Source organism: Trichinella spiralis (assembly GCF_000181795.1).
Source record: "Trichinella spiralis strain ISS 195 chromosome Unknown Scfld4, whole genome shotgun sequence".
Classification (NCBI taxonomy): Eukaryota; Metazoa; Nematoda; class Enoplea; order Trichinellida; family Trichinellidae; genus Trichinella; species Trichinella spiralis.
In genome coordinates this window covers 5933376-5956641 of record NW_003526943.1, presented here as the reverse complement: position 1 = coordinate 5956641, position 23266 = coordinate 5933376, and the positions used below count along the sequence as shown (strand labels likewise).

The 23266-nt window shown below is 35.2% G+C and overlaps 9 protein-coding genes across 9 annotated transcripts; 4 read left to right on the top strand and 5 right to left on the bottom strand.

Annotated features, from left to right (window-relative positions):
• Positions 1 to 1421: 1421 nt before the first annotated feature.
• Positions 1422 to 1992, bottom strand: Tsp_01493 (putative ShTK domain protein). The gene is made up of 3 exons (XM_003377235.1): positions 1923 to 1992; positions 1607 to 1852; positions 1422 to 1528 (listed from the first exon to the last, which is right to left on the bottom strand). The coding sequence occupies exons 1-3, from the start codon at positions 1990 to 1992 to the stop codon at positions 1422 to 1424; spliced, it is 423 nt and encodes a 140-aa protein (XP_003377283.1).
• A 231-nt stretch (positions 1993 to 2223) lies between these two features.
• On the top strand, positions 2224 to 4148 carry Tsp_01494 (putative ShTK domain protein). Its single transcript, XM_003377234.1, has 4 exons — positions 2224 to 2278; positions 2368 to 2385; positions 3551 to 3964; positions 4048 to 4148. Exons 1-4 carry the CDS (start codon positions 2224 to 2226, stop codon positions 4146 to 4148), a joined length of 588 nt encoding a protein of 195 aa, XP_003377282.1.
• A 1359-nt stretch (positions 4149 to 5507) lies between these two features.
• On the top strand, positions 5508 to 11909 carry Tsp_01495 (putative NB-ARC domain protein). The gene is made up of 14 exons (XM_003377233.1): positions 5508 to 5648; positions 5700 to 6006; positions 6085 to 6628; positions 6694 to 7054; positions 7122 to 7361; positions 7631 to 7839; positions 7911 to 8031; positions 8092 to 8934; positions 9254 to 9367; positions 9434 to 9562; positions 9618 to 9749; positions 9845 to 10099; positions 10170 to 10623; positions 11458 to 11909. The coding sequence occupies exons 1-14, from the start codon at positions 5508 to 5510 to the stop codon at positions 11907 to 11909; spliced, it is 4302 nt and encodes a 1433-aa protein (XP_003377281.1).
• A 148-nt stretch (positions 11910 to 12057) lies between these two features.
• Tsp_01496 (hypothetical protein) lies at positions 12058 to 12603 on the bottom strand. The gene has a single exon (XM_003377232.1). It carries the CDS (start codon positions 12601 to 12603, stop codon positions 12058 to 12060), a length of 546 nt encoding a protein of 181 aa, XP_003377280.1.
• A 459-nt stretch (positions 12604 to 13062) lies between these two features.
• Tsp_01497 (hypothetical protein) lies at positions 13063 to 13805 on the bottom strand. The gene is made up of 3 exons (XM_003377231.1): positions 13616 to 13805; positions 13193 to 13247; positions 13063 to 13123 (listed from the first exon to the last, which is right to left on the bottom strand). The coding sequence occupies exons 1-3, from the start codon at positions 13803 to 13805 to the stop codon at positions 13063 to 13065; spliced, it is 306 nt and encodes a 101-aa protein (XP_003377279.1).
• A 942-nt stretch (positions 13806 to 14747) lies between these two features.
• Positions 14748 to 15628, top strand: Tsp_01498 (hypothetical protein). The gene is made up of 3 exons (XM_003377230.1): positions 14748 to 14884; positions 14968 to 15202; positions 15275 to 15628. Exons 1-3 carry the CDS (start codon positions 14748 to 14750, stop codon positions 15626 to 15628), a joined length of 726 nt encoding a protein of 241 aa, XP_003377278.1.
• An 840-nt stretch (positions 15629 to 16468) lies between these two features.
• Tsp_01499 (conserved hypothetical protein) lies at positions 16469 to 16932 on the bottom strand. The gene is made up of 2 exons (XM_003377229.1): positions 16826 to 16932; positions 16469 to 16700 (listed from the first exon to the last, which is right to left on the bottom strand). Exons 1-2 carry the CDS (start codon positions 16930 to 16932, stop codon positions 16469 to 16471), a joined length of 339 nt encoding a protein of 112 aa, XP_003377277.1.
• Positions 16933 to 18201: 1269 nt separating this feature from the next.
• On the top strand, positions 18202 to 20710 carry Tsp_01500 (26S proteasome non-ATPase regulatory subunit 4). Its single transcript, XM_003377228.1, has 8 exons — positions 18202 to 18254; positions 18573 to 18713; positions 18747 to 18978; positions 19041 to 19168; positions 19673 to 19959; positions 20035 to 20213; positions 20284 to 20412; positions 20633 to 20710. The coding sequence occupies exons 1-8, from the start codon at positions 18202 to 18204 to the stop codon at positions 20708 to 20710; spliced, it is 1227 nt and encodes a 408-aa protein (XP_003377276.1).
• Positions 20711 to 22128: 1418 nt separating this feature from the next.
• Positions 22129 to 22806, bottom strand: Tsp_01501 (conserved hypothetical protein). The gene is made up of 2 exons (XM_003377227.1): positions 22692 to 22806; positions 22129 to 22643 (listed from the first exon to the last, which is right to left on the bottom strand). The coding sequence occupies exons 1-2, from the start codon at positions 22804 to 22806 to the stop codon at positions 22129 to 22131; spliced, it is 630 nt and encodes a 209-aa protein (XP_003377275.1).
• Positions 22807 to 23266: the final 460 nt, after the last annotated feature.

Below are 23266 nucleotides of genomic sequence, written 5' to 3'. Positions count from 1 at the left end.
AACAAATATGAATCACTCAATTTCTGGAAAATCTAAAATTCAACAATGCTGAGAAAATGCTTTATTTGCAACATATGTGACAAATTATTATAATAATATCAATGCGAACAATCAATTCAATCAATTATTGAATAAATAAATTTGCCTGTTAATGCTTCTTCTACAGTAAAACATTAGATTGGTGGTCTTACTGTAAATAAAGATTATTCAAGTTTAATTTATTTTGCAGGAAAATGTTGCTATTCATTAGTTTGAATTTAATGTTATACCCAATTTAAAAATATAATAATGAAATTATGGGCAAAATATTTTTTAGATTTGTCATTTTAAAATAGTTCCAAATGCTATATGTATGATAAAATTTCAATGTCAGTTTTTAGTAAAATTGTTAGTGCAGCATACTAAAAATGAAAGCAGAACTGTAAATAATCTATGTTTGTTAAAAATTTGAGGAAATGATGAAGTTATGCTCATTTTCATGATAAAGAAATCTCTTAAATAAATGAACCAAACATTCTTTGCATTGGTTTGCATTATTGTTGTAACACAGAAGTAGTGGTCGATATCGACCCTAAGTCTAATTATCCAAGAAGTCGATAAAGGCTTTGGAGTTGAATGAGAGTGGATGAATTCCGGGATCGAATATGAACTTTGAAATCTCATTGGAGGAATTTATTTCGTAGATAACTATTTTGTAACAATAATTTATAATTTTCTGAACTGCCAAGGGGCATCACAAAAAGGAACAAAGCAGAGTAACAGACTGAACCTGGAAATGCGTGGTGACTTACAAATGAAACTCCAGACAAATCTTAATGCCACTGCTGCTATTCATCAAACACATCCTAACGGTGCCAAGCAGTTAAATAAAAAATCATCAACTAACTTTATCATGAATCTAGTACTATTAATCATGAAGTTAATAACATTATTATTCACATGAATACGGTCATCATAATAGGAACGGATATACTATATGAAGAAAGGATAATTGCACGTAAAGGTGAAATGAATTTGATTGAGAATCAGTAAGGGTGAAAAGGGTAATATTATAATATAACAATATTATAATCGAAGTATTATAATATTGTTATTATTTGAACTTACTATTATAATTATATTTAAAATACTTCAGTACATTTATAATTTTTTATTTTCAGTAATGAAAGACTATATATAGATAATAGAATATATAGATAGGAACAGATGAAAAATTTATTTGCTAAAAGAATTCCAAAAAATAATACGCTACATAGAGTTGGCTTATTTTTGTGTTTCAAATTTTTCATTGTACATTCTTGAAATTATTGCTGAAAAGGTTATCTTTATTTATCTGAAACAAATTCTTTTAAATAAGCTGTTTTAATATTGTTAACTAATATTACTGTTATTTCAGTTGAATAAACTATGCAAATGCTAATTTATACACAGCAAATTCCACATGATACTGGACACATTGTCACCATAAAGCCTGGAATTCTTTCACATTCTCCAAGATGAGCCCAAAAGGAGCACTTGAAATCATTATCTTAATTTAAAATAAATTGCAAAACATTAGGCTGACTATTTTAGATTTATAATAAGAATATGGAAAAAATTGGTTCACCTTCATTATGTGGGCATGGGCATGCTTTTCTTTGAGGCCATTCCATAAAGGAAATGCCTCTTAACCTTGGAAATTCATTTTTGGTTAAAAGAAGCCTTTTTGCGCAGCACGAACAAACGCTGCATGGAACATAGGTTTCGATTTCATTGCAGTGCTTATCTGGTAAAGAGCAACAAAAGCCACAGAGAAGAGAATGTAATGATTCGCCATCTGAAACCTCGCTCATTTCAGCATAATGGCCAATTCCTTAAATATTTCACACAATTTTATTTTATGAATTGTATTTTTCCATTTATGTGCTAAATAAAATTTATACCATCAACCGTGATGCAAATAAAAACACTTCCTAAAGCATAAAGACCCATAAACGTACTCCACAGGGACATTACGCATCAGCAAAAGAGTGCTAACATGAAGTATATTTTGCGAATTTAATTTTAACAAAGTGAATTTCGGACAACCTCTTTTCTGAATTTATATATCTATTTATATGCCTGCATGTGCATATAAATAAATTAATATATATGTATGCATGTATGTATTAATGTAATAATGATGATTAATTATTTACAGCGTCTAATTTGAACCAGATATTTATGACTTTTTGACATTGAAAAATGAGACAGGAAGACAAAATCAGTATTGGCGTCAAAATTGCTGACAAGAACAAATGTAAATTTGTGTCAAAATAATCCATGCTCAGTATTTACACAAAAAGTGTGTGCTTGTCTGTTATCTTAATTGTAATTTAATTCGTATAGGTCCACTTATTGATTCAGGTTAGTTGATTTAAGTTAATTCAATAAATTCAAATAGTACTTATCAAAAATTGATAAACTGAAATATACCATTTATGGTTAGTTTAATAATTTTGAATTAAATTGATAATAATTTGAATAAATGAACTTCTTATGAAATTTATTTTTATTTAAAATTGAATGAATTTTTTAAAGCATTATCAAAACCAAGCAATATGCAATTGGAAAATTTTCATATTTTTTATTCTAATTAATAATTATTTGTGAAATGATTTTATTTATTCATAGAAGCACACGAATTGGCAAGATATTGAATCAAATTGGCTAGATATTGTTATTAGTTATTTGAATTATGGATTTTCTTTTTAGGTCGCATCTTATTTTTTTTCAATTCATTCCATTCTGTATTTTTAATTTGCAAAATAATGCTGCTGTTAACTTTGGAGCAAAAGTCTTGTAACGATAAATAAAGGAGCAGCTTCTTGTGAAATTTAATAGATAAAGACATACATGAATAATAATAATGCAACAATATTTTGCATTGGATGTAAGAAAAAAATTTAACAATAATTTATTGTACTTGCAAATTTTTGAAAATTTTGCAAATTCCACATGTCACCAACTTGATTCCATTGTATGATTAATAACAATAAGAGAAACTAGGTTATATTATTAGTGACACCACTTTTGGCAGTTGTTTTCATATTTATCATTTCCTTGTAGATTTTCATGCTGTATCATAAAATTTATTATTTATGACCATCATATCTCATGTATTTTCATTAATTATTTTGTTGAAATTAATGAGTAAGTTATTTCCAAACCATAATAATCCGAATGATAATAAAATGAAATGAATGATTAATTAATTTCCTTGTGCATTACAACAGGTCTTTAGCTGCACCTAATTGATTGTTATTTCTTAGCAGTATTTTTTTTGAAATTACTTTGTAATATTTGCATTTCTGCATATATTTCAATTTTGTATCAAATGTTATTAATGCTATTCAAAATGACTGCCGCAATAAATATTATTTCAAAAAACATATTACTTGATAAAGATTTTGAATAATTTTCAGTTGCGTAATTGATTCCCATTTAATCAAGCATCATCTGATCACATTGTATTGTTTGTTTTTTATTTGATTTTTTAGGGATAATATTTTACAAAAAAACCTATTTCCAGATTTTTTTCAAGCACAGCCCACAAATTCAGATTTAAGAATGCCGCCAGCAGGGAAAGCGTCAGATGCGCACACTTCTAGTGATTACATTTCTGCAATGTGTATAATATGTTGTCGTTCGAGGCGAGAATTATGTCAACGGCCTGATACCAACAAAGCCTGCAGCAATTGTGACTGTTGCCAGTCGAAGCAGTCGGAAGGGGAAGCAGAAGGTGAAGAAACCACATCAGAAGCAGAAGAAGGAGAAAAACCGGAAGAAGGAGAAGAAGAAATGAGACCCGGTGTTGAGCAACAAGTTCCGCTTGATTTTCTCAGCCAGGGCGTGGATCCTGCTGCTAGGCTTTTGCATAGGCTTCATTATGGAAAGCAATCTCAACTTTTGCAACCCCGATTCTGTCCATGCCCAACAGCTAAAGGTAATAATTTGCATTTTATAAATTCAGCCCATTTATGTATATATACATATATATATATAAATGAAACAAACAATCAAGTTTAGATTACAATGAATTATGCTTATATTGGGCTTATACTGGTCTGTGCAATCGAGCACCCTACATGAATACAATGTGCGCATATTCGTGCCGTGCTTGTTGCTGAATTGTTGCTCAACTGCTTCTGTGTCGAACATTTGTTGTTCTGTTGAAATAAAATTATTTCAAAAATGAAAAAAATAGAATTTTTTTTATTTTCTTAAAAGCAAATATTGAGCAACGCTAACTTGAAAAAAAACTTATCGAAAGCTTCGAATTCAATCACTGGTTTCGATTAGTTTAACTTTTTTCCATTAAAAATATAACAAATACATATTTGCATTATAATAAAGTTCTTTAAAATATTCGTTCGATTTGAAACATGTCACATCATTGATTTTTGCAATCACAAGAATATCTTCGAAAAAATTGATGTATTGCAATAAAATGCCTGCTCGCTAAGCAGATTACAATTTTTGCATGGACAGAAAACATTTGGCACAGTTTGCAGTAAAATTGGCAATTTAAAAGTGAATATTACAAAAAAAATTGGAAATATAGTTGAATTATTTGAAATTGTTTTTTGACACCTTGTTGCTTGGTAACGGAAACATCTTTTCCAATACAACACTTCCAATGAGTCATTGTTCTATTTATCTTTATAAAAATTCTATTTGAAGCTAGTATATTTCATGCGAGAGTGTGAAAAGTTTATAAAGCGAAACAATCATCTCATCTTTGATAACTGCTGGAACAGTGTGCAAATTTTATTCACTTTGATCATTTGAATTTGACCATCTCTGCTTAGTTTCATTTGCAAATTATTCAACTTTTACTATTGCAGACAGAATTTGAAAAATTACGGTATGAAAGATAAATTATTTTCAATGCTCGCTTGGTTTTTCTTTATAAATATGCTAATTTTGAAAAGATTTATACAATGCTAAACAATGATGAAATTTGATTAAAATACGCTCAACTGGTTGAACGTTCTTATTGATAACGATAATGAATTGTTTATAAAATGAAAAACTGTTTCAATAAATTATCAGAACAGGTTTTCGCATATGCTTTTGCAAATATTTGCTTAATATGCGAAATAGCAGTTCATTCAATTATCAAATTAAATTATCATATTTATTTGTAAGCAATTCAAACAAGCAAAAAAAAGATACTTTAGTAAACTTTTTTGTCAAATAAAATTAAATATTTCGCAAGAATTTTTCAATAAAAAAATCGGTACAATTATTATTGTAAAATAATTTAATTTAAATGTAATTTGCTTAATTGATAAGAAAAGAACATTCACCATTCACCAGAACTAGGTTGGAATTGTCGTGTGAAAAAAAGTTTTCTCAAGGTTACAGTAATTTGAATTCAAACTTAAATTTTTTAAAAGTGAGAGTACGGTATTGGTATGGAAATCCGATAAATCGATCGTGCTGTTTATCTTTTGTTGTGGGTGAGGAGCAAATTTAACCGAATAATGCTCAGCGAAGAGCAGAATTTGAAATTGCTGAACAGTCAGCATTCGTTGTTGACCGATTTGGAGCCGAAAGAGATCACAGCTTATTTGCAAGCGGCTGGGGTTTTTTCGGAAGACGACATTGAATTAATCAACGCTAAGGTAGGGACAGTTTGATGGGAATTTTGCCGCCAATTCGATCGCTCGTTTCAGGTTACCAGGCGGGAGAGGGTTGCTGAATTGCTGACAATTTATCGACGCAAAGCTCGTGATCTTGGTCCTTTGGTTTATGCGTTGGACAAGACCGGCTACCGGCATTTGAAAATCGAATTGGTCAATTCGGTCAGTCAAGTGGATCGTGGTGCTGTTCCCAATTCGAAGCATTCGTTGAACATTTTGCTCATCAATGGAAAAGTGCCCCGTAAGCCCGAAGTGTACGTTGAACGTAAAGAAATGAAACTGAAGTTGAAAACTGCTTTAATGCGCATCGACAAAGAACCCGGTTGGATTGTACTGCACGGTTGGTGACAATTTGTCCCATTGTTTAAATATTTTTGAATTTTTGTCTAATAAATGCCGTATTGTTTTTCATATTCAGGCATGGGCGGGTGTGGGAAGTCGGTTTTGGCTGCCGCTGTTGTACGGGATTCTGAAATCACGGGCGGGCTATTTTCTAGAGTTTTTTGGATCACTGCCGGTCGAAATTGTGACCGAATTCGTTCGTTTGCGTTGATGCAAGATTTGTACAGCAAAATGGGCAAAGAATTTCACCGTCTGGACAGTGTCGAAGAGGCGAGCAGCCGACTCATTGAATTGATGCTTTTCGATTATCCCCGGACGTTGCTAATTTTGGACGACGTCTGGACAGAAAGTGTCGTTCGTCTGTTCGACGAATTGCAGTGTCGTATTTTGGCTTTGACGCGCAACGCGAGCTTGTTTGACGTGGCCAATAATCGCAAATATTTTGTACTGATGGAACCGTCCGGTTATACCAGAGATGAAGCAATGCAAGCGTTCGCCAGCTATTTGAACTGCAACGAGAGTGATTTGCCATTGGAAGCTTTACAGATATTTCACGAATGCAGAGGACACCCTCTGCTGATTTCCTTGATCGGTGCCCTTCTCAAAGAGCACAATTCCAGGTAGAACTTTTTCCCAACCCAATGTCCACATTGGTCGGTTGAATCGATCGATGATTTATTTTCAGGTGGAAATTTTATTATGGTTTGATTCATTCTCAAAAATTGAACAACATCAAAAAAGTCACCCATTACAAATATGCGACATTCAACGAAGCCGCTTTGTTGAGTTTGGAAGATTTGACGGACGATTTGAAACAGCTCTACTTCGAATTGGCCATATTTCCTCTCGGTGTTAAAATAAGCTCGCAAGTTTTGACCGTTTATTGGAATAAAAGCATTTACGAAGTTGAAGATATTATGGCGGAATTTGTCAAACGATCCCTTTTGATCAAATCGTCCAGTGACTGTGAAGCCGTTGAAACGTATCAAATTCACGCGTTGTTGCATCGGGTTATTAAAATGAGTTGCCATTCCGATTTGAGAAAAGTTCGTTTAATTGTTTTTTTTTGCGTCAGCTGATTGATATCATATTTGATGCGGTGGAAATTTCTAGACTCTTCATCAAAAATTGCTCGGAAATTATTTGAAAGTTGCTGACGATTGTTGGGGCAAGCTTCCCGACCATGAATACATATTCACCTTTTTGGGCTATCATTTGTTTCGTGCTGATAAATTTGCCAGCTTTTCGGATGTGTTTTTGAATTTGAAATTTCTTGCCAAGAAAATTGCCCTCTGCGGACCGTCCAGTGTGCTCAACGATCTGATTTATTACAGAAAATTTATCCGTGATTCGGTGAGTTTCGATTGAGCATTTACATTTTTATTGATGGGCGAGAATTGAGTAAAAAGTAATTTGATTAAAAATAAAAAGAAGTTTTTTTAATATGAAATCTCAAATATTTATTTAAAGGTTGATTTATTTTTATATTGTTCTAGGTAATGACTCATAATTGTATTTTTATTATCCATTGTTATTGTAGAAAAATATAGCATGTCGTTTCTGTTATTTTACAATTTTTAAAAGTGTTGTCATTAATTAAATGTAATTTAACAATTTTTCAGCATCCGACGTTGTTTGATCAAATTGAACGATTAATTAAAAATAATTCATTCCAATTAGCTACGAACAATGGAAAATATTTGAGTCTTATTCATCTTTCTCTTTTGAATAAAAATCTCAGTGAATTGTATCTGGAAGCTGAACGAATATTACAAGAAAGTGACAGCAGCGCAGTGGTGGACGGCTTTGCAAAACCCTATTTGAAATCTTGGTAAAAATTTTTGCAAATGACAAGTGTTATATTATAGTTGTTATTTTAAATCTATATTCTTTTATTTATAGGTGTAAGCAAAGTTTTGGCAAAGATCCGAATTTTACTTTCAGTTGTAATTCGGTAAAGACTGGCGTTTGGATGTCACGGCAGAAGAAAATAATTTATATCGGTTTCGATTCTTGCCTGGGGGTAATTTGTTTGTTTGTTTGTTTAGAAATTAATAAATTTAAAATTGCAAATCTCGCTCAGGTCTGCTGTACAACAACTGGGTTGCAGTTGTACCGAGTGGTGTTGAATCATGTGCCGAATTATTTGTCATTTTCTGACAACAATTGTACATTATTCGTTGCTTATGGCAATTATGTTGGCGTTTTCGAGTTGGATGATCATTTGAAGAGATCATCCACAGAGCAGGACGACACCACTACTGGGATGGACGACTTGGATTGTCAGCGTACTCCGTCTCCAATTTTGAATCACCTCTGCAACGGGCTCGGCTTTATTCGTGCAAACGAGCAGCAAGACCAAAAGCATCAAGATCAGCAACAGCAGCAGCAGAAAGTGGACGAAAATATTTTGGGACCGAAGTTGTTGCAAGTGCGCGAGTTCGAAGTCGACAATTGTGGCGTCGAGCTGCGCTTCTGCTTGCCGGCTCGTCACTACCCGTGGATACTGTGCTGCGACATGGAGGGGTCGGCGAAAATTTTGGAAATATCCCAAGGTCGGGTGTCCGGCGGATTGGATCCACAATCTAGGCGCAACGACCGATCGACAACGACGCACATCACGAGCTGCGGTTTCAACGGAGACGACTCGCTGCTGGCCATTGGCCGGGCCGACGGCGTGGTCGAACTCTGGAACCCTGCGGACTTCGGTCTGCGGTGCCGCTTTGCCGGCCATCACAGTGGACCGGTGCTGTTCTGCGCCTTCACCGGACGTTTCACATCGGTCGAATGCATCTTTTCCGCCTGCGAACGGCGGATTTTGCTTTGGAAGTTTGACCACAGTCGTGACCATCATGATGACCTGAAGCAGAGCAACAGTGTTGAACTGTTGGAAAAAATTCAACCTGACCAAAAGCACGTCCGCATTGTATGCGTTGCGTTGTCACCGACCGAAAATCTACTAGCCGCCTCTTTCACCGACTTCTCTGTGCTTGTAGAAACAAAAAAAATTTTTTCTTTAAATTTTATTCTACATTAATTATTTTTTCTTTTTATACAGATATGGAATTTGGAGAACAAATTGAGCACTTATCTGGTTGGTCAGTGTAGAATTTTGAAACAGTTGTACTTTTCAGAAAAAGGCAAAGATCTCCTGGCTGTCAGAGAGGACAATGCCGTTTTAGTGAGATTTTTTTTCCTTCTTCTTATTTTCATTGTTATAAGTTGAAATAAATTTCATTTGTCAGATTTTCAACGAAATTCACAAGTCGAACATTTCCATACCTGAAATCAATTTGATTGATTTTGTCGAAATTAAAACTGCCCTTCTTCTGGCATCGGTTCAAGACTACACATTGCAGGTATATTTATTTGAACGTTGTACAGTTTCGAAGTGATAAACTGTATTTTTCAAATGTGAAATTCAGGTTTCTATTATTACCGATACCGTTGGAAGTGTGATCGAGACGAGACGTCTATTTGACAGAGTCAGCTGCTTGAAATGGTCGCCCAACGAGTGCGTATTGATGATTGCTTTCGAAAACGGCTGGATTCAGGTTGAAAATTGATTCCATTTTCTGTAAAAGGTCCAAAAATATAATTTGCTTGTAGAGCTGCCAGTTCGACGGGAACAGTTTGTCGGAATTGAAAAAAGAATTCAAAACTCCACAAGCGCCTTGTTGTTTGGCCTTTTCTACCGTTTCGGATCGCTTTGCTGTCGGCTGTAAAGAAGGATGCGTGGCGGTGAGTTGGACAATATCAAAGTGGACTTTTACTTAATGAATAATTAATTAATTGATCAGTATAGAGAAAAAAAAACAAAATTTTTTTTGCTTCAGATTCAAGATGCCGTAATCCACTGTCACGGTACTGCTTTTTTCGAATCTGCCGTCACGAAATGCATCTTCATCGACCGTCATCCGCACATGAACCGTCTGCTGATCTGCCTCCAAGATGGATCTTTCGAAATATTGAACATCGACTCGTTTGTCGTCGAAGCGATTCTTGGTCTTCCGGTGTGCATGATTGTCGACTTTGACGTGAATTCCAATTGCACATATCTGGCAACTTGTTGGAGTGGAAAGCAGGTGAAAGTGAGTGAAAAGCGGCGGTAAAAATCGAACCAATCCAAACTAAGAGAACAAAAAACAACAACTATTTCAGGTGTGGGAATTGGATAATTTGAATCCAATTTTCGAAGAGAACGATTTCAACAACAGCTTGTCGAAATGCAAATTGTCGCAAAGCGGCAATCTGCTGGCCGTGTGCGAAAGTCGCGGCATGGTGAATTTGTTCAAACTGCCGGGCGGTGATTTGGTGCAGAAAATCTACGCCCACAGTGCGGATATTTACGACCTGGTGTTCTACGACGACGACGACGTGCTGATAACCCTGTCGGCAGAGTTGAAATGGTGGAATTTGAAGCTGAAAAGTAACCAGATGCGCCACTGGCTTTTGTCGACCGACTCGGCCAAGACGTTGAACATCTTTCCCGGTCACAATCTGCTGGTGACCGTCGACCACATGCAAGGCTACCACGTGATGCAGATTGTTTCCACCGGCAACTTGCCAGTCGGTCGTGTCAACGCGTCCACTTCCATTCCACCATTGTCCAGTGGTGAGTCGGACGACTGTTGAAAATCGACCATTTTCAGAGGTTCTTCTTTGTCTTTTCTTTTTTTTTATTCGAACAATAATTAATTTTGTGAACAAAACGTCCGGTGGAAGTTATAGGTGCAAATTCTTTTTCAGCAATAATGCACTTTTGATATTATTATTATTATTATTCAATATATTGAAAGTTTTCAAATTGAAATTTCCCTGCCGATGTACCTACCGTGTGTGTATTTTCAGTATTGCTGCACAAATACAGATGCGCACGTTGGATGCTGAAGTTGGAAATAAAAAATCATCAAAATTATTATTAATTGAGCACTGTCTTATTGAATGAAATTTCCACGCAATTTATATTGTTCAGATCAAACACACAGAAAGTCAGTCTTTAACAAACAAACGGTTCACGGTTCATACTAATGATTTATTTTAATGATTATTTTTCCAGCTTCAAAATGGATGTGAAATTTTGAATCAAATGTTTTTCTTATTACGCATCGATCTAGGCAGGCTTGTTAGTTCATTAGAACTGTGCAACTTCAATTATCAATGTACAAGCGAACATTGCCGAAGGCGGATGTATACACACAGACAAACAGACAGATAGAGATATATAGATGGAACAATAGCGAAACGCGCCGACTGCTGTTCAGTTTTATACACTGCTGTCAAATACGAGACGACATGTCAAGAAATTTGTTCATATGTTTTTGCACATTAATTTTACTGTCAGGTGAGCATGATGACAATTACTTTCAATAATAATTACGATACTATATAATTTGTGATGAATGAAAAAAACAAGATCTGAATTTAAAGCTGTATTTATTGCATTTAGGAGTTGAGAAATTTGCAAACGCTTCACCTCCAACAATACAAAATGAACAACAACTCTTCGCTAGTTTACCGGCAGAATTGCAAGCAATTCTTGTAACCGACGACTTTGGAATGCAAAGCATCTCAAAATTGCCGAATGAGTTGATAAATGAAGATTCTTTTGCAACATTTTCGACGATATCCAATGAAATTCCCGACGACCAATCGCCCACTGACCACAACGACGAGTCCGTTCCATTGGATTCAGCGGAAACACTGCTCAGGCATGTGTTCGATCTTTATTCACAAGATGAAGCCGAACAACCAAGTGCCGAAGAGATGGACACCACCGAAACCGAAGACCCTAAAAAGATACCCTCGGAGGTGAAAGGAAAAAAATCCGTTGCCGGACGACTTGCTTCCATATTCAACATTGCCACTCAACTGTACACGAACTCTCACTATTTTACATGATTATTACAACAATTCGATGGAAAAGAATATTTAAATTAATTTAAATTGCAAAAGAAAATAAGAAATTTCGCAAATTCTGATAAGCCTCACTTTTACAAATAAACGATGACAACAACAACTTTACCCGTTTTCGATAATAACGAAAAATTCAACTCGATGACAATTTACTGTCCACATTTTGCAATATTTGCAATAAACTGGTGCACATCATTTTCGGAAAATACGGTTCATGAATCCACGCAGTCAAACAAACAATAACCATACATTTCGTTCTGGCAAAGCCCAGCTCTTCAATTATTGCTCTTTTGCACTTCAAATCCATCTTCAAGTGTGGAATAATTTCACCAAGAGCACATTTTACTTTTTGAATCAAATTATTCAAAACACCATCCCCACTCTGAACACTTAAATTGTACAAAGCATCCAGTTTGAATGAATATTCTTCAATTTCGTTCAAAGCACCGGACAACTGATTGGTCGTTTCGTGCAGCATGCCGAACTGTTCCGTGATGGTAGACGAAATGTCGAACGTCACGCTGCCGTCAGGATCATTTTCTAGCCAAGTTATTCTCTGCTGACATACAGATTGCAAATTTTCCTCGCACTTCGAAGACAAACATCTCCACGAATGAAGCACATTGTAACTTTTTGCGCATATATTGCAGAAACCTCGACGCAGTGAGGCTGGTGCCATTTTGTACAAAATGGAATATTTTGTTTCAAATCGATTTTGATTTTTGAAAATTCACGTTCACCGGCACAATTTTTTCCCTGTTATACACTTTTCTTTAAAAAGATTTTTTAACTCTTAAATCGTTGAAAACAATAAAAACCCCTGAAAAAATACCAGCATACTGTAATAAATGATGTCAGCAGGTTCAAACTCTAGACTTCAAAAAGGGAGCATTCTTTTTATATTGCAAATGATTTGTCATGTTTTGATTAAAGCAAACGAAACAATTCAATTCATAAATTACAACTGTTTGTTTTTAAAATATTAACAAAGAAAACAGAACAGTTGAAAAATGTCTCAAAAAATGTAAAGCAAAATCTCAGAAAAAAAATTTTCTACTGATCCCTTCTATCTCATCTTTTCATTTTAATAAATACATTTTATTATTATGCATTCTTCCATTATTCTCTATTATTCGTTCTATCCAATCAGACTTCCGCGGAGTTCTTTCTTTGTCGATAGGTGGCGCTTTGGCTTTGATCTATAATGATTTAATCATAATAATGATTATCAGTTTTGTGTGCTTTTTTGGTGTTTTTCTGCTTATAACCGCTTTTTGTCACCCGTTACAACTTTCTTCTTTTGCAGTCTTTTTTTTGCCTCGCCTTATATTTTACAAAAAATATGTAATTACTTTTATATGGTTTTTTAATTTATAAACATTATGATTTTGTTGAATATATTTGCATTTCTGTCAGATCAAAACTTTAAAAAATGCATTTTATTTAATACAGAAAATGTAGAAAAATATAATAATACTTAAGCCTGTAATTTCATTTTGAAATCCAATAAAACATTGCAATAATTATCAACCAATATAATCACATCTACTCAATAGCCTATGAAATGATAGAGAAATGCTGCAGTTTAAAGTAAGACAATGAAATTTCTTTAAAATAAAATTTTTTTAAATATAAAATTGTTTAAAATGAACAATTTTAAAAGTTTCAGTCACGTTGACTGAAGCATTAACTGTTTGTTATGGAGAGTGCGGAATCTTTATCAATTATGGAAGATTCGGATGGCAGAAATGAGCAGATTACAGAAATAATCAGTATGATCAAGACTACTATGGCTTCCACTGAGGTTCCAAAAACAGATGAAGAAGCGACGTTCTTGAATTTGCCATTTACTGTCGGAATGATCCTCACTGGGATTATCATCATTTTAGTACTTATTTTGGTCACTTCCTGCTGTTTATACCAGTTATATAGAGAAGATATTGAAGCTGGGCTTTATGGTTCCAAACCTGGACAACAGAACAGATTACGACAAAGAACTTATCCAACCTTTTCTGCAACACCTGTTGGTCGGTTGGAGAAGTTACAACGACATATGAAATTTATTGAAGAAGTTCCACTTGAAGAGCGCGTCAAAAAGCAGTCAAACATTCAAATGAATGAAACTTGATAAGACTTTCGTATTATATAAATGTTATTTCAATAATATTAATATTTATTAGTGTTAATTCATTTCTGTGCTTCATATATTTATAACTGATTACTATTGTTGAATTAGAATTTTTTCTATTGACCTACAGTTATCTACAGTTTTGTTGATAAATGATGTTTTCACTTTTTGCATTGCAAATGTATTTGCTCTTATTTATATTGATCACAATTGATTTTTTATCATGAAAAATTTCATAAAGTTTATCTCTAATATTTGTAATCATTTACATATCGATTAATAACTGTTTCGTTAGATGTAGTGGATCCAACTGAGTCTAAAAAATTGGTTTTAAGGATTTTCATTTATATTCAGTTTTTAGAATGTGTTATTTTATTTTTATACTGCATAATCTGGCTGTGGAAGCTGTAGATTCCGTCTAAGAACTACCATGTGAGCACTACCTCTTTCGCGCATCGACGAAGATATTTAGAATGCCAAAAACAACAACACAACAGATTAAAATATTTATTAGAACGTGCTACAGGCAATCACTGTAACTGACTGCACCACGAGCGACAAAAACAAAAAGCATCAACATCCAAGCCCGTGCCCAGTATTTTTTCCAGGGGAGGGGAATCAAAAAATCAAACTTTCAAAAAGGCTTTGTAGTTAGGTATTCTCTCTATATGATGAGTTTGAGATGTTTCTATATGATGCGACGTGAGAAGAACGCGACGGGGGACCAACGCCCTTTGTGTCGTTGTTGCAGTGCCGCACCAGTTGCGTGGTCGGACGCATCGACCACCAATGACAAGGCTGCGCCTTCTTGGAGGTGGCTCAACAGCGTCGCGTTAGCCAGTGCTTCTTTCACTTCGTCGAAAGCCTTAATCACGTCCTCCGGCAGTTTAAGTTTCTTGTGTTAATCGTGCGAAGATGTCAACCTTTCCAGCGTTGCCAGCAACGTGGCAGCTCGCGGTATGAAGCGGCGATAGAAATTCGCACATCCGAGGAATTGGCGGAGTTCGTGCATGGTCGTCGGCTGACGGAATCTGCGTATCGCTTCGACTTTTTCTGCCAACGGTTTGATGCCTTGGTTGCAGACCTTGAACCCGAGGAACTCAAGGTCCGGCGCGAAGAAAACGCATTTTGCCGGGTTCAGCTTGATGCCGTACTTTTCAAACCGTCAAAAAAGATTAGCGAGATGTTTTTCGTGTTCTTCCTTGCTGCGGCTTGCTACTAGCACGTCGTCCAAGTAGACGAAGCAGAATCGCAACCCTCTAGTCACTTCGTCCATAAAACGCTGGAATGTTTGCGCGGCATTTCGCAGACTGAACGGCATTCTCACGTATTCAAAAAGGCCGAAAGGTGTCGTGATGGCCGTCTTCGAGATATCTTCTTCCGCCACCGGGATCTGCTGATAGGCGCGGATCAGGTCGACTTTGGAGAAGATCGTCCGGCCGCCCAACTGCGTGACGAAGTCGTTGATGTTGGGGATCGGGTATCTGTCGGGCTTCGTCACGTTGTTGAGGGGTCCATAATCTCCACATGGGCGCCAGGTGTTCGGTTGTTTCTTGGGAACCATGTGGAGCGGTGATGCCCAACTGCTGCTAGATGGTCGTATGATGCCGAGATCCAGCAGGATGTCGAATTCCTTTCGCGCAAGTTCCAGCCGGTCAGGCGGCAACCCACGTGGTCTTGCAAAAACCGGTGGCCCGTGCGTCAGGATGTGGTGCTGAATCGAGTGGGTGGCCGGCTTACTCGTTCTGAAGCACGATGTTAGGGATGGATACTTTTTTAAAATTTCAAGGTTATGATCTGATCCGTGTCGTAAACAACTGACATATTTTGTATTGCTGGTCTTGACGAGTCCGTTCGAGAAGGTCCATGACGTCATGTCTACCAGGCGCTGATGCTTCAGGTCGACGAGTAGGTTAAAGTGCCGAAGAAAGTCTGCACCGAGGATGGGCTGTGCGATTCGTGCGACGACGAATTTCCATCTCATCGGGCGCGTGAAACCCAGGTCCACTGTCAACTCGCGACTACCGACGACATCAATACGAGTGCCGTTTGCAGCTGTTAGCTGTGGAATGTCCGCGGCGTGGAGTTGACAGCGCAGAGTGGTATTATATGGCACCACACTGACTTCGGAGCCGGTGTCCACAAGGAAACTCATTCCGTAGCTCCTCTCCTGCACGAAGAAAAGGCAGCGCACCCGTTTGCCCGAGGACCCTACTTCCATGAGGTCCCGGGCCGTCCGTTTCCCTGGTACCGGCAAGGAGAACGACATTTGCGGGTGCGATCCGGCTGAAGCTATTTCATCTTTAACCCATCATCACATTAATATTAATTATTCAATGTTATACATTAGGCTTTATTCAGAATGCGCCATACTATTTTACTATGCTATATTTTGTATTTTCTGATTAAATGAGGATCAACAGCAGCTTTTGATCTTCAAAAAAAGTTTTCCGACGCTTTTTCTGGCATCTGGCGCTCTTCTGATGAAATCTTCAGTCCCACACTTTGCAAACGGTGCAGAACCTCTGCCAGCCGCTACAAGTGCTCTTCCATAGCCTTCTCGTCCACTGCAATGTCGTCCAGGTATACAAGGCAAGAGTTGCAAGTTATTCCGGCAAGCATCGTTCCCATTAGCCCATGGAAGGTAGCTGAGGAGTTGCACAAGCCATCTTCTCCTTGTCCACTTTGGCTACTTCAACCTGCCAGAACCATCAGGCGAGATCCAGTGTATCACCAATGCCCCATCCAATGTATCATCGTTAGAGCATTCAACTTGCGGTAGTCAACGCAAAATTGAAGGGGGCCATCCTTTTTCTTCACTAGGACCACAGAGTAGCTCCGCGGCCCACTGGCAGGTTCGATCACGCCTGCCTTCACCATTTCCTTTACTAGCTCGATCACGACAGTCCTCAGTGCAGACGGCGCAACGGCTGTTTTATTGGTCGAGCTCCGGTCGTCTCAATTCGGTGGCTCACCAAATTCATCTGCCCAAAGTCATCTTCTCCCTGCAAGATTGCGTCCTGGTATCGTCGATGAGTCTCTGCTTGAACTCAGAATCATTGACAAGAGCGTTCATCTAATTGTCGTTGCCTCTGTCATCCGTTTCGATACCATCTTAGGTCGTCGTTGGTCGGCCTTCGGTAGTCTACGTCGCTCCATGCTGCTCTGTGTCGCAGTGCTCCTCTTCAGTTCGTCCAATGAGTTGTCTTGTGGCGTGCCCACCGGGTACAGCTAACGCTGGGTAGTGTCGCTCAACAGGTATCGTCCAGCTACACCGTAATTCGACGCCGGTACGTCACTTGTGTAGAAAAAGTCTTCAAATTTTTCTAGTCATTCTGTCGGGAACACCTCTGAGTGGAAGGTCGGGGGCAGGCAGGAGTGGCACATCATATCTATTAGTCAGTCATATCAGTGCAGTCGCATATCCAAGTGGCACAACTTTCGTACGGGGCCTCATTATAATGTGCTTCCAGTGGAACTCTGTTACAGGACTACCACGTCGGTCACTGCAATCTTTTAACATTTTTGCGTTTCGACAAAAACATTCAGGATTACAAAAGAAAACAGCAGCACAATAAATTAAAATATTTATCAAATCGTGCTACTGACAATCAAGGTAACTAACCACACCAGGAGTAACAAACAAACGAATGCCAGCACACTAGAACCAACAACGTCACTTCCTATGCCAACTGTCTACCGTAACCTTTCTGACAATCAAGTGATGCAGAAATCCTTCTGTTGATCGGTTGACAGTTGTTTAAGATTTCATGCTACGATATGATATAATATAATACAATATCTGCATTTATTATAAAAACGGAAATTTCTATTTAACCTACACAAATCTGCATTAAAATATTTAATTTAATATTTAACTGCATTAAAATATTTAACTTAATATATATTATTCATTTATTTACTATCATCCAGTTTTATATTTGCTAATATTTGTAAAATATAAGATATTTAGGTGTAAAATAAGAAATATTATTTAAAATTTAAGTAAGATGCGTTTCAGCTATTTTATCATATTAATCAGTTTAATTGTTTTATTTAATTTATGTTAAATAGTAATTTGTAGGAAGTGCTTGTCTTTCTGCACATTTTTAGACAACATTTTTTGTTATTTTTGGTTTTTCAATTTTAATGTACCTGATTATTGCATATGGTACTTCATCTACATGTATTGTTTATTGGAAGTGTGTTTTGGGCAAAATGCATGAAAGTACAATTATTTGGTGAGTTATTATATTTTTAATGACCGAGTACTGAAATGCCTACTTATGAAAAGCAGTGTATGATTTCTTTTTTTATTTTTAAAAGTGTTATATTCTGGATTCCACTGTATTTAACGATTTATAATTTTATTGTAAGGGAAAATATTTGCATTCTCATTTAAATGTTTTGGGTTTTCAATTTAATGTTTTTACGGATATAAATATTATTATTATTACTTGTTGATTCTTTGAAATTAGTTTTACACTTTATTTTTAATTTCCTTCCGAAACGTATTTCAGCGTTGACAGTTCAGATTACATGCGCAATGGGGATTATTTTCCCACCCGCCTCCTTGCGGAAATAGAAGCAATAACCCTGATTGTCCAATGCAAACTGCGGAGCAATCCGGAAAATCAAGTTGGCGTTCTTGCTATGTCGAAGTGAGTTTTTCATTTACAACTTTTTAAATTAAGGTGCATGATGCAATTCTGTGGTTATTTTAGCGGCGTGAATTTGTTAAATGCACTAACTCAAGATGACGGGAAAATTTACATGAAGTTGCACACGCTGATACCAAGAGGAACTGCAAACTTTTTGAATGGCATAAGAGTTTCTCAGTTGGCTTTGAAACATCGTTACGGTCGAACCCATAAAGGGCGAATTATTGTTTTTTTAGGAAGTCCATTGAAAAATGCAGATAATGAAGTAAAATTTGAAAGCCAAGATTAATATAATTGTAGTTATTTTATTTGGTTTTCAATTTTTAGATTTTTAAAGTAGCTCAAAGGATGAAAAAAGAAAAAATAGCTATAGATGTGATTGCGTTCGGAGAGGAGGCACGTAAAAGCAAGAAACTGTCTTTGTTTGCGTCCATCATGAACAGTAGTGGTTCTGAGTATGTGCATTATTTTTTATGTTTTTGTATTAATAATTATTGCTTTGTTCTCATGACGTTGAAAATTCCATTCAACTGATTTGGCAATATTTTTATTTTTTTTTGTTGATTTTGAAATTCGATCAAGTTTTTTCAGGTAATTCCAAGATTATTTTTAGTAACAGTTTTTCTAAATCAATTAGTATTCAGTTTTATTTATTTGTTAATATTGTAAAATATTAGGGGAGTATTGTCATGAAATTTTATTTTTTGACATTTTACATTTATAATATCATTTATTTTTACAGTATATAATGACAATCATGTTCACGAATTAGTGAACAACATTTTTCATAATTGTAATACAAAGTACTATCAATTTATGGTTTGTTTAAATTTTTATTTAATTATAAATTATTATAAATTTTGCATTAATGAATGAATAGATGAGTTATGATAATATTAGTAAAATATAATAAACGAATCAACTCGGTTTTCATTTATTGTACATTGAACTGTCATCAGGAACTGTCAGCTGGTGATAGTCCCGAAAGGCTCTTCTCTTCAAGAAGCTGTGCTATCCAGTCCGATAGTTCGCCGGGAAGATGGTACGCTTCCCAATGTACCAATGATACCCGGTAGCAATTTTGATTTTGGCATCGATCCAAATGAGGATCCAGAATTGGCAATGGCTTTGCGTGTTAGCTTGGAAGAACAGCGACAACGTCAGCAAGCTGAGGCGAGACTTGCGGAAGCGCAACAAACAACTGAAGGTGGCACAGAAAATGCTGCCAAATCGGAGGCAAATTTAAGTACTGAATTAATTTCTGCTTCTTATCCATCAAGGAGTTGAATCAGTTGATGCAATTAATTTAATTTTGTTACAGCAGAAGAAGTGCCTTCCGAAGAGATGGACACCAGCCCGTCTCAGGCAAACGTTGATGCAATGACGGAAGATGAACAGATTTTGTTAGCTTTGCAATTATCGCTTCAAGATTCGCATGGACGAAGCGAATCGCGCCAAGAAAAAACTGAAACAGCTGAATCCAAGAAAAACCCGACGAAAGTACACTTTTTTAAAATAAAAATGATATTTTATAAATAATTTGTTATTTTGTGCTTTTTATATTTTTAAGTCAGCTGCTTCAGTTGAGAAGACGACCGAAAAAGAAAGGGCTTCTGAGACGGAAGAAGTTCACCAACTTGCTGACATGATGGGAAAAAATGCCAGCATTGAACAGTCAAAAGGGAAAAGTGAACGAAAGGTAAAATTCGATAAAGTTTTCATAATGGAAATTTTACAAATATTTATTTGTTGATTGATAGGAAAAAGCAGCATCCAACTCGAAGAAAACAAAAACAGACGATAAGGTTTGCTATATATATGTATATATGTATATACATGCACAATAATAATAATATATCTATATTTTAATAATGAATTCAAAATGCTCAGATGTAAATATAACGTTATGTGTTATGTAGAAAGCATCCGGAAAATCATCTAGTAAAGGAAAAGAAGAGAAAGAAGAAAAAAAAGACAATGAAAGCAACAAGAAATAATTATGTGGTCGTTTCAAATAGAATCACTGAAAGATTAGATATGGTTTTTCATTTTGATTTGGAATTTCTTTAGATAACAATTATATGACAATTTTTATAAGCAGTTCTTGAATTTTGCATAAATAAGTGAAATTAATTAATGGAAGTTTGTGTGAACTATTTTTGTTAAATAAATTATGCTTTGAAATGATGTTTGCATGAAATCTGCTTTAGCAAGAGTTTATGCAAATTCAGATTGTTGTTTAGATGCTTTATAAGATGAATCGTTTTTTGTTCATAATGAAATGAAAATTGTCTAAATATTTAAAAGATATCTATTTAAGGATCATATTGTTGCGATAATCATATTTTTTTGTTTTGTAATGCTGAATATTATGCAAAATTTTAAAATTATTCGTGCTTTTAATTCGATCAATGTGCTCTATGTTTTCAAAACTCATAAATATATTACAGTAGAAAATTGTATATATATATTTATAATGGAAGCTGTAATTGTAATTAAAAAGATGACGTACGAAAATGAAATAAACAACTAGTGAGTGATCCGAAATGTTATTTTAATATATCACTTCAGAATTACTGAATTTGAAGGATTATGTTCAAATCACTGTCGAATGTATATGTTTCATGTGTATATGTCCAATAATCATGAACATTTTATTTTTTCAAAATTTTTATATTTATTTCATAGAATGTTTAAAAATAAACATTTGATAAGTATCATTAGCTGATGTTTTATGAAAATTAATCTATCCGAAAAATAATGTATTCACAAAAGGACATGTATACAGATTTCAAAAATTCAATGAAGTTCAGCAAAAAAATTGTATTAATCGAAATTCATATGATGTCATTTCAATAAATGATTTTTTCCAAGTTGAAATTGAAAAAAATGCACATACATTTTTCTACATTTATGTTTAAAACATTTAAATAAAATTGCTGTATGCATGCACATTATTCTTTGCTGACATATTAAAATAAATTCTGCATCAGATCTTGAATAAATCTACTTAACATTTTTCTACAGAAAATTTCAAAAATGAATCATTTTTTAAATTAAAAATTCAAATGCATTTTTTATTTGTCAGAAAACAAAGGTTAATTAGTTTTTCATTCATTCAATCATTATTCATTGAAGAACAGATTATTCGAATTTGGGACCGCCTACAGCTGTAGTAAAAGTTTCTCCATACGATAAAATCAATAAAGAAAAAGATAAATCAAAATGTCAGAATAGTTTTACTTTTGGTGCAGGTTTTTGTTTAAATACGTCAATAAATTTACATTAAAACAAAGTAAACAAAGGCAAAATGCAATACCAATACCAGTACATTGCAAACTAACTACAATTCCCACAGGTATACATATGAAATCGTGAGTAGAAAAGCGTAAAATAAACAAAACGAATTTAAATGTTAATGTTTGATGTGCGTTTCTTCAGTAACAGGAGGCTTATTTTCCACATCTGAATAGGTCTGCGTAAATTCATTCAGTAAGCATTGTTCTTGTTTTTCCAACGGAGCAAAATAGTAAATTTTGCAATCTTTATAAAATTCCAAAAATGGGAACGGTTTGATATTTCCTTGTTCAATAAATGAATTCATTTTCTTATAAACACGTCTCGAAGCGAACCATATGGAAAACGGAGTTCTGTATGGGAACCAAGAAACCAAACCGCGCTCTATTCTCGGCAAGACAAATGGTACATAACCTTTGTCAAAAAGCAATTTCAGTTCATCATAAGTGACAAGCATTTCGCTTTCTTCCTCATCCGCATGCTTCAACGATATTATACAGCCGACGGCACATTTTGAAAATTTACCAGTACCGGTGGGACATTCGAGAAAAATCGCCATTGGATAAGCTTTGGTAATGATGGATGTGATTTCGTTGAAATAATATCCGAGATTTTCAGAACTGTGTTCCTCTTCTACAATTTTGTATACTATTTTCGCCTCCGCACAAAGATGTGGCTCACCTTCAGAGACCACCGGTTCAAAAAGCAGACCAGAATGTACAAGCAAAATTAAAACCGTCAGTGCAAGCAACGAAATGAAGAACGCAATTAGAAACAATATTACAACCGCGTCCATTAATGATAACCGTGATAAAGCGATCCCGTTTTAAAAGTAATTTACACCGACAAAGGCTAGCACTGGTATTAACTTATGCCATATAAAATGAAATCAAATAAAGAGGAATAATTAAAATTGATTGTTCTGTAATGTGCAAGTTCCATTCTTACAGTATTATATATTTTTGTGCAACAACGATATTTAAGAAAAATAGAGGGCGTTTAATTAAAAGTATAAATTTTTTAGAAAAATATTGTATAAAATTTTCACTAAAGTAAATTTTAACTACTACCAATGTAAAGGATATTATCTACAAAATAATAAATTATTTTACATAACGCTGTTATACTATTAAAACTTAGTGACGGTCAATTTCAATTCATTCAAAACTTCAACAATGTAAACTTGTATCTGAAAATCAAGAAAAAAAAACTTTTCTTTTTAATAAAATGGACTGAATTCCACAAAAGATCAAAGT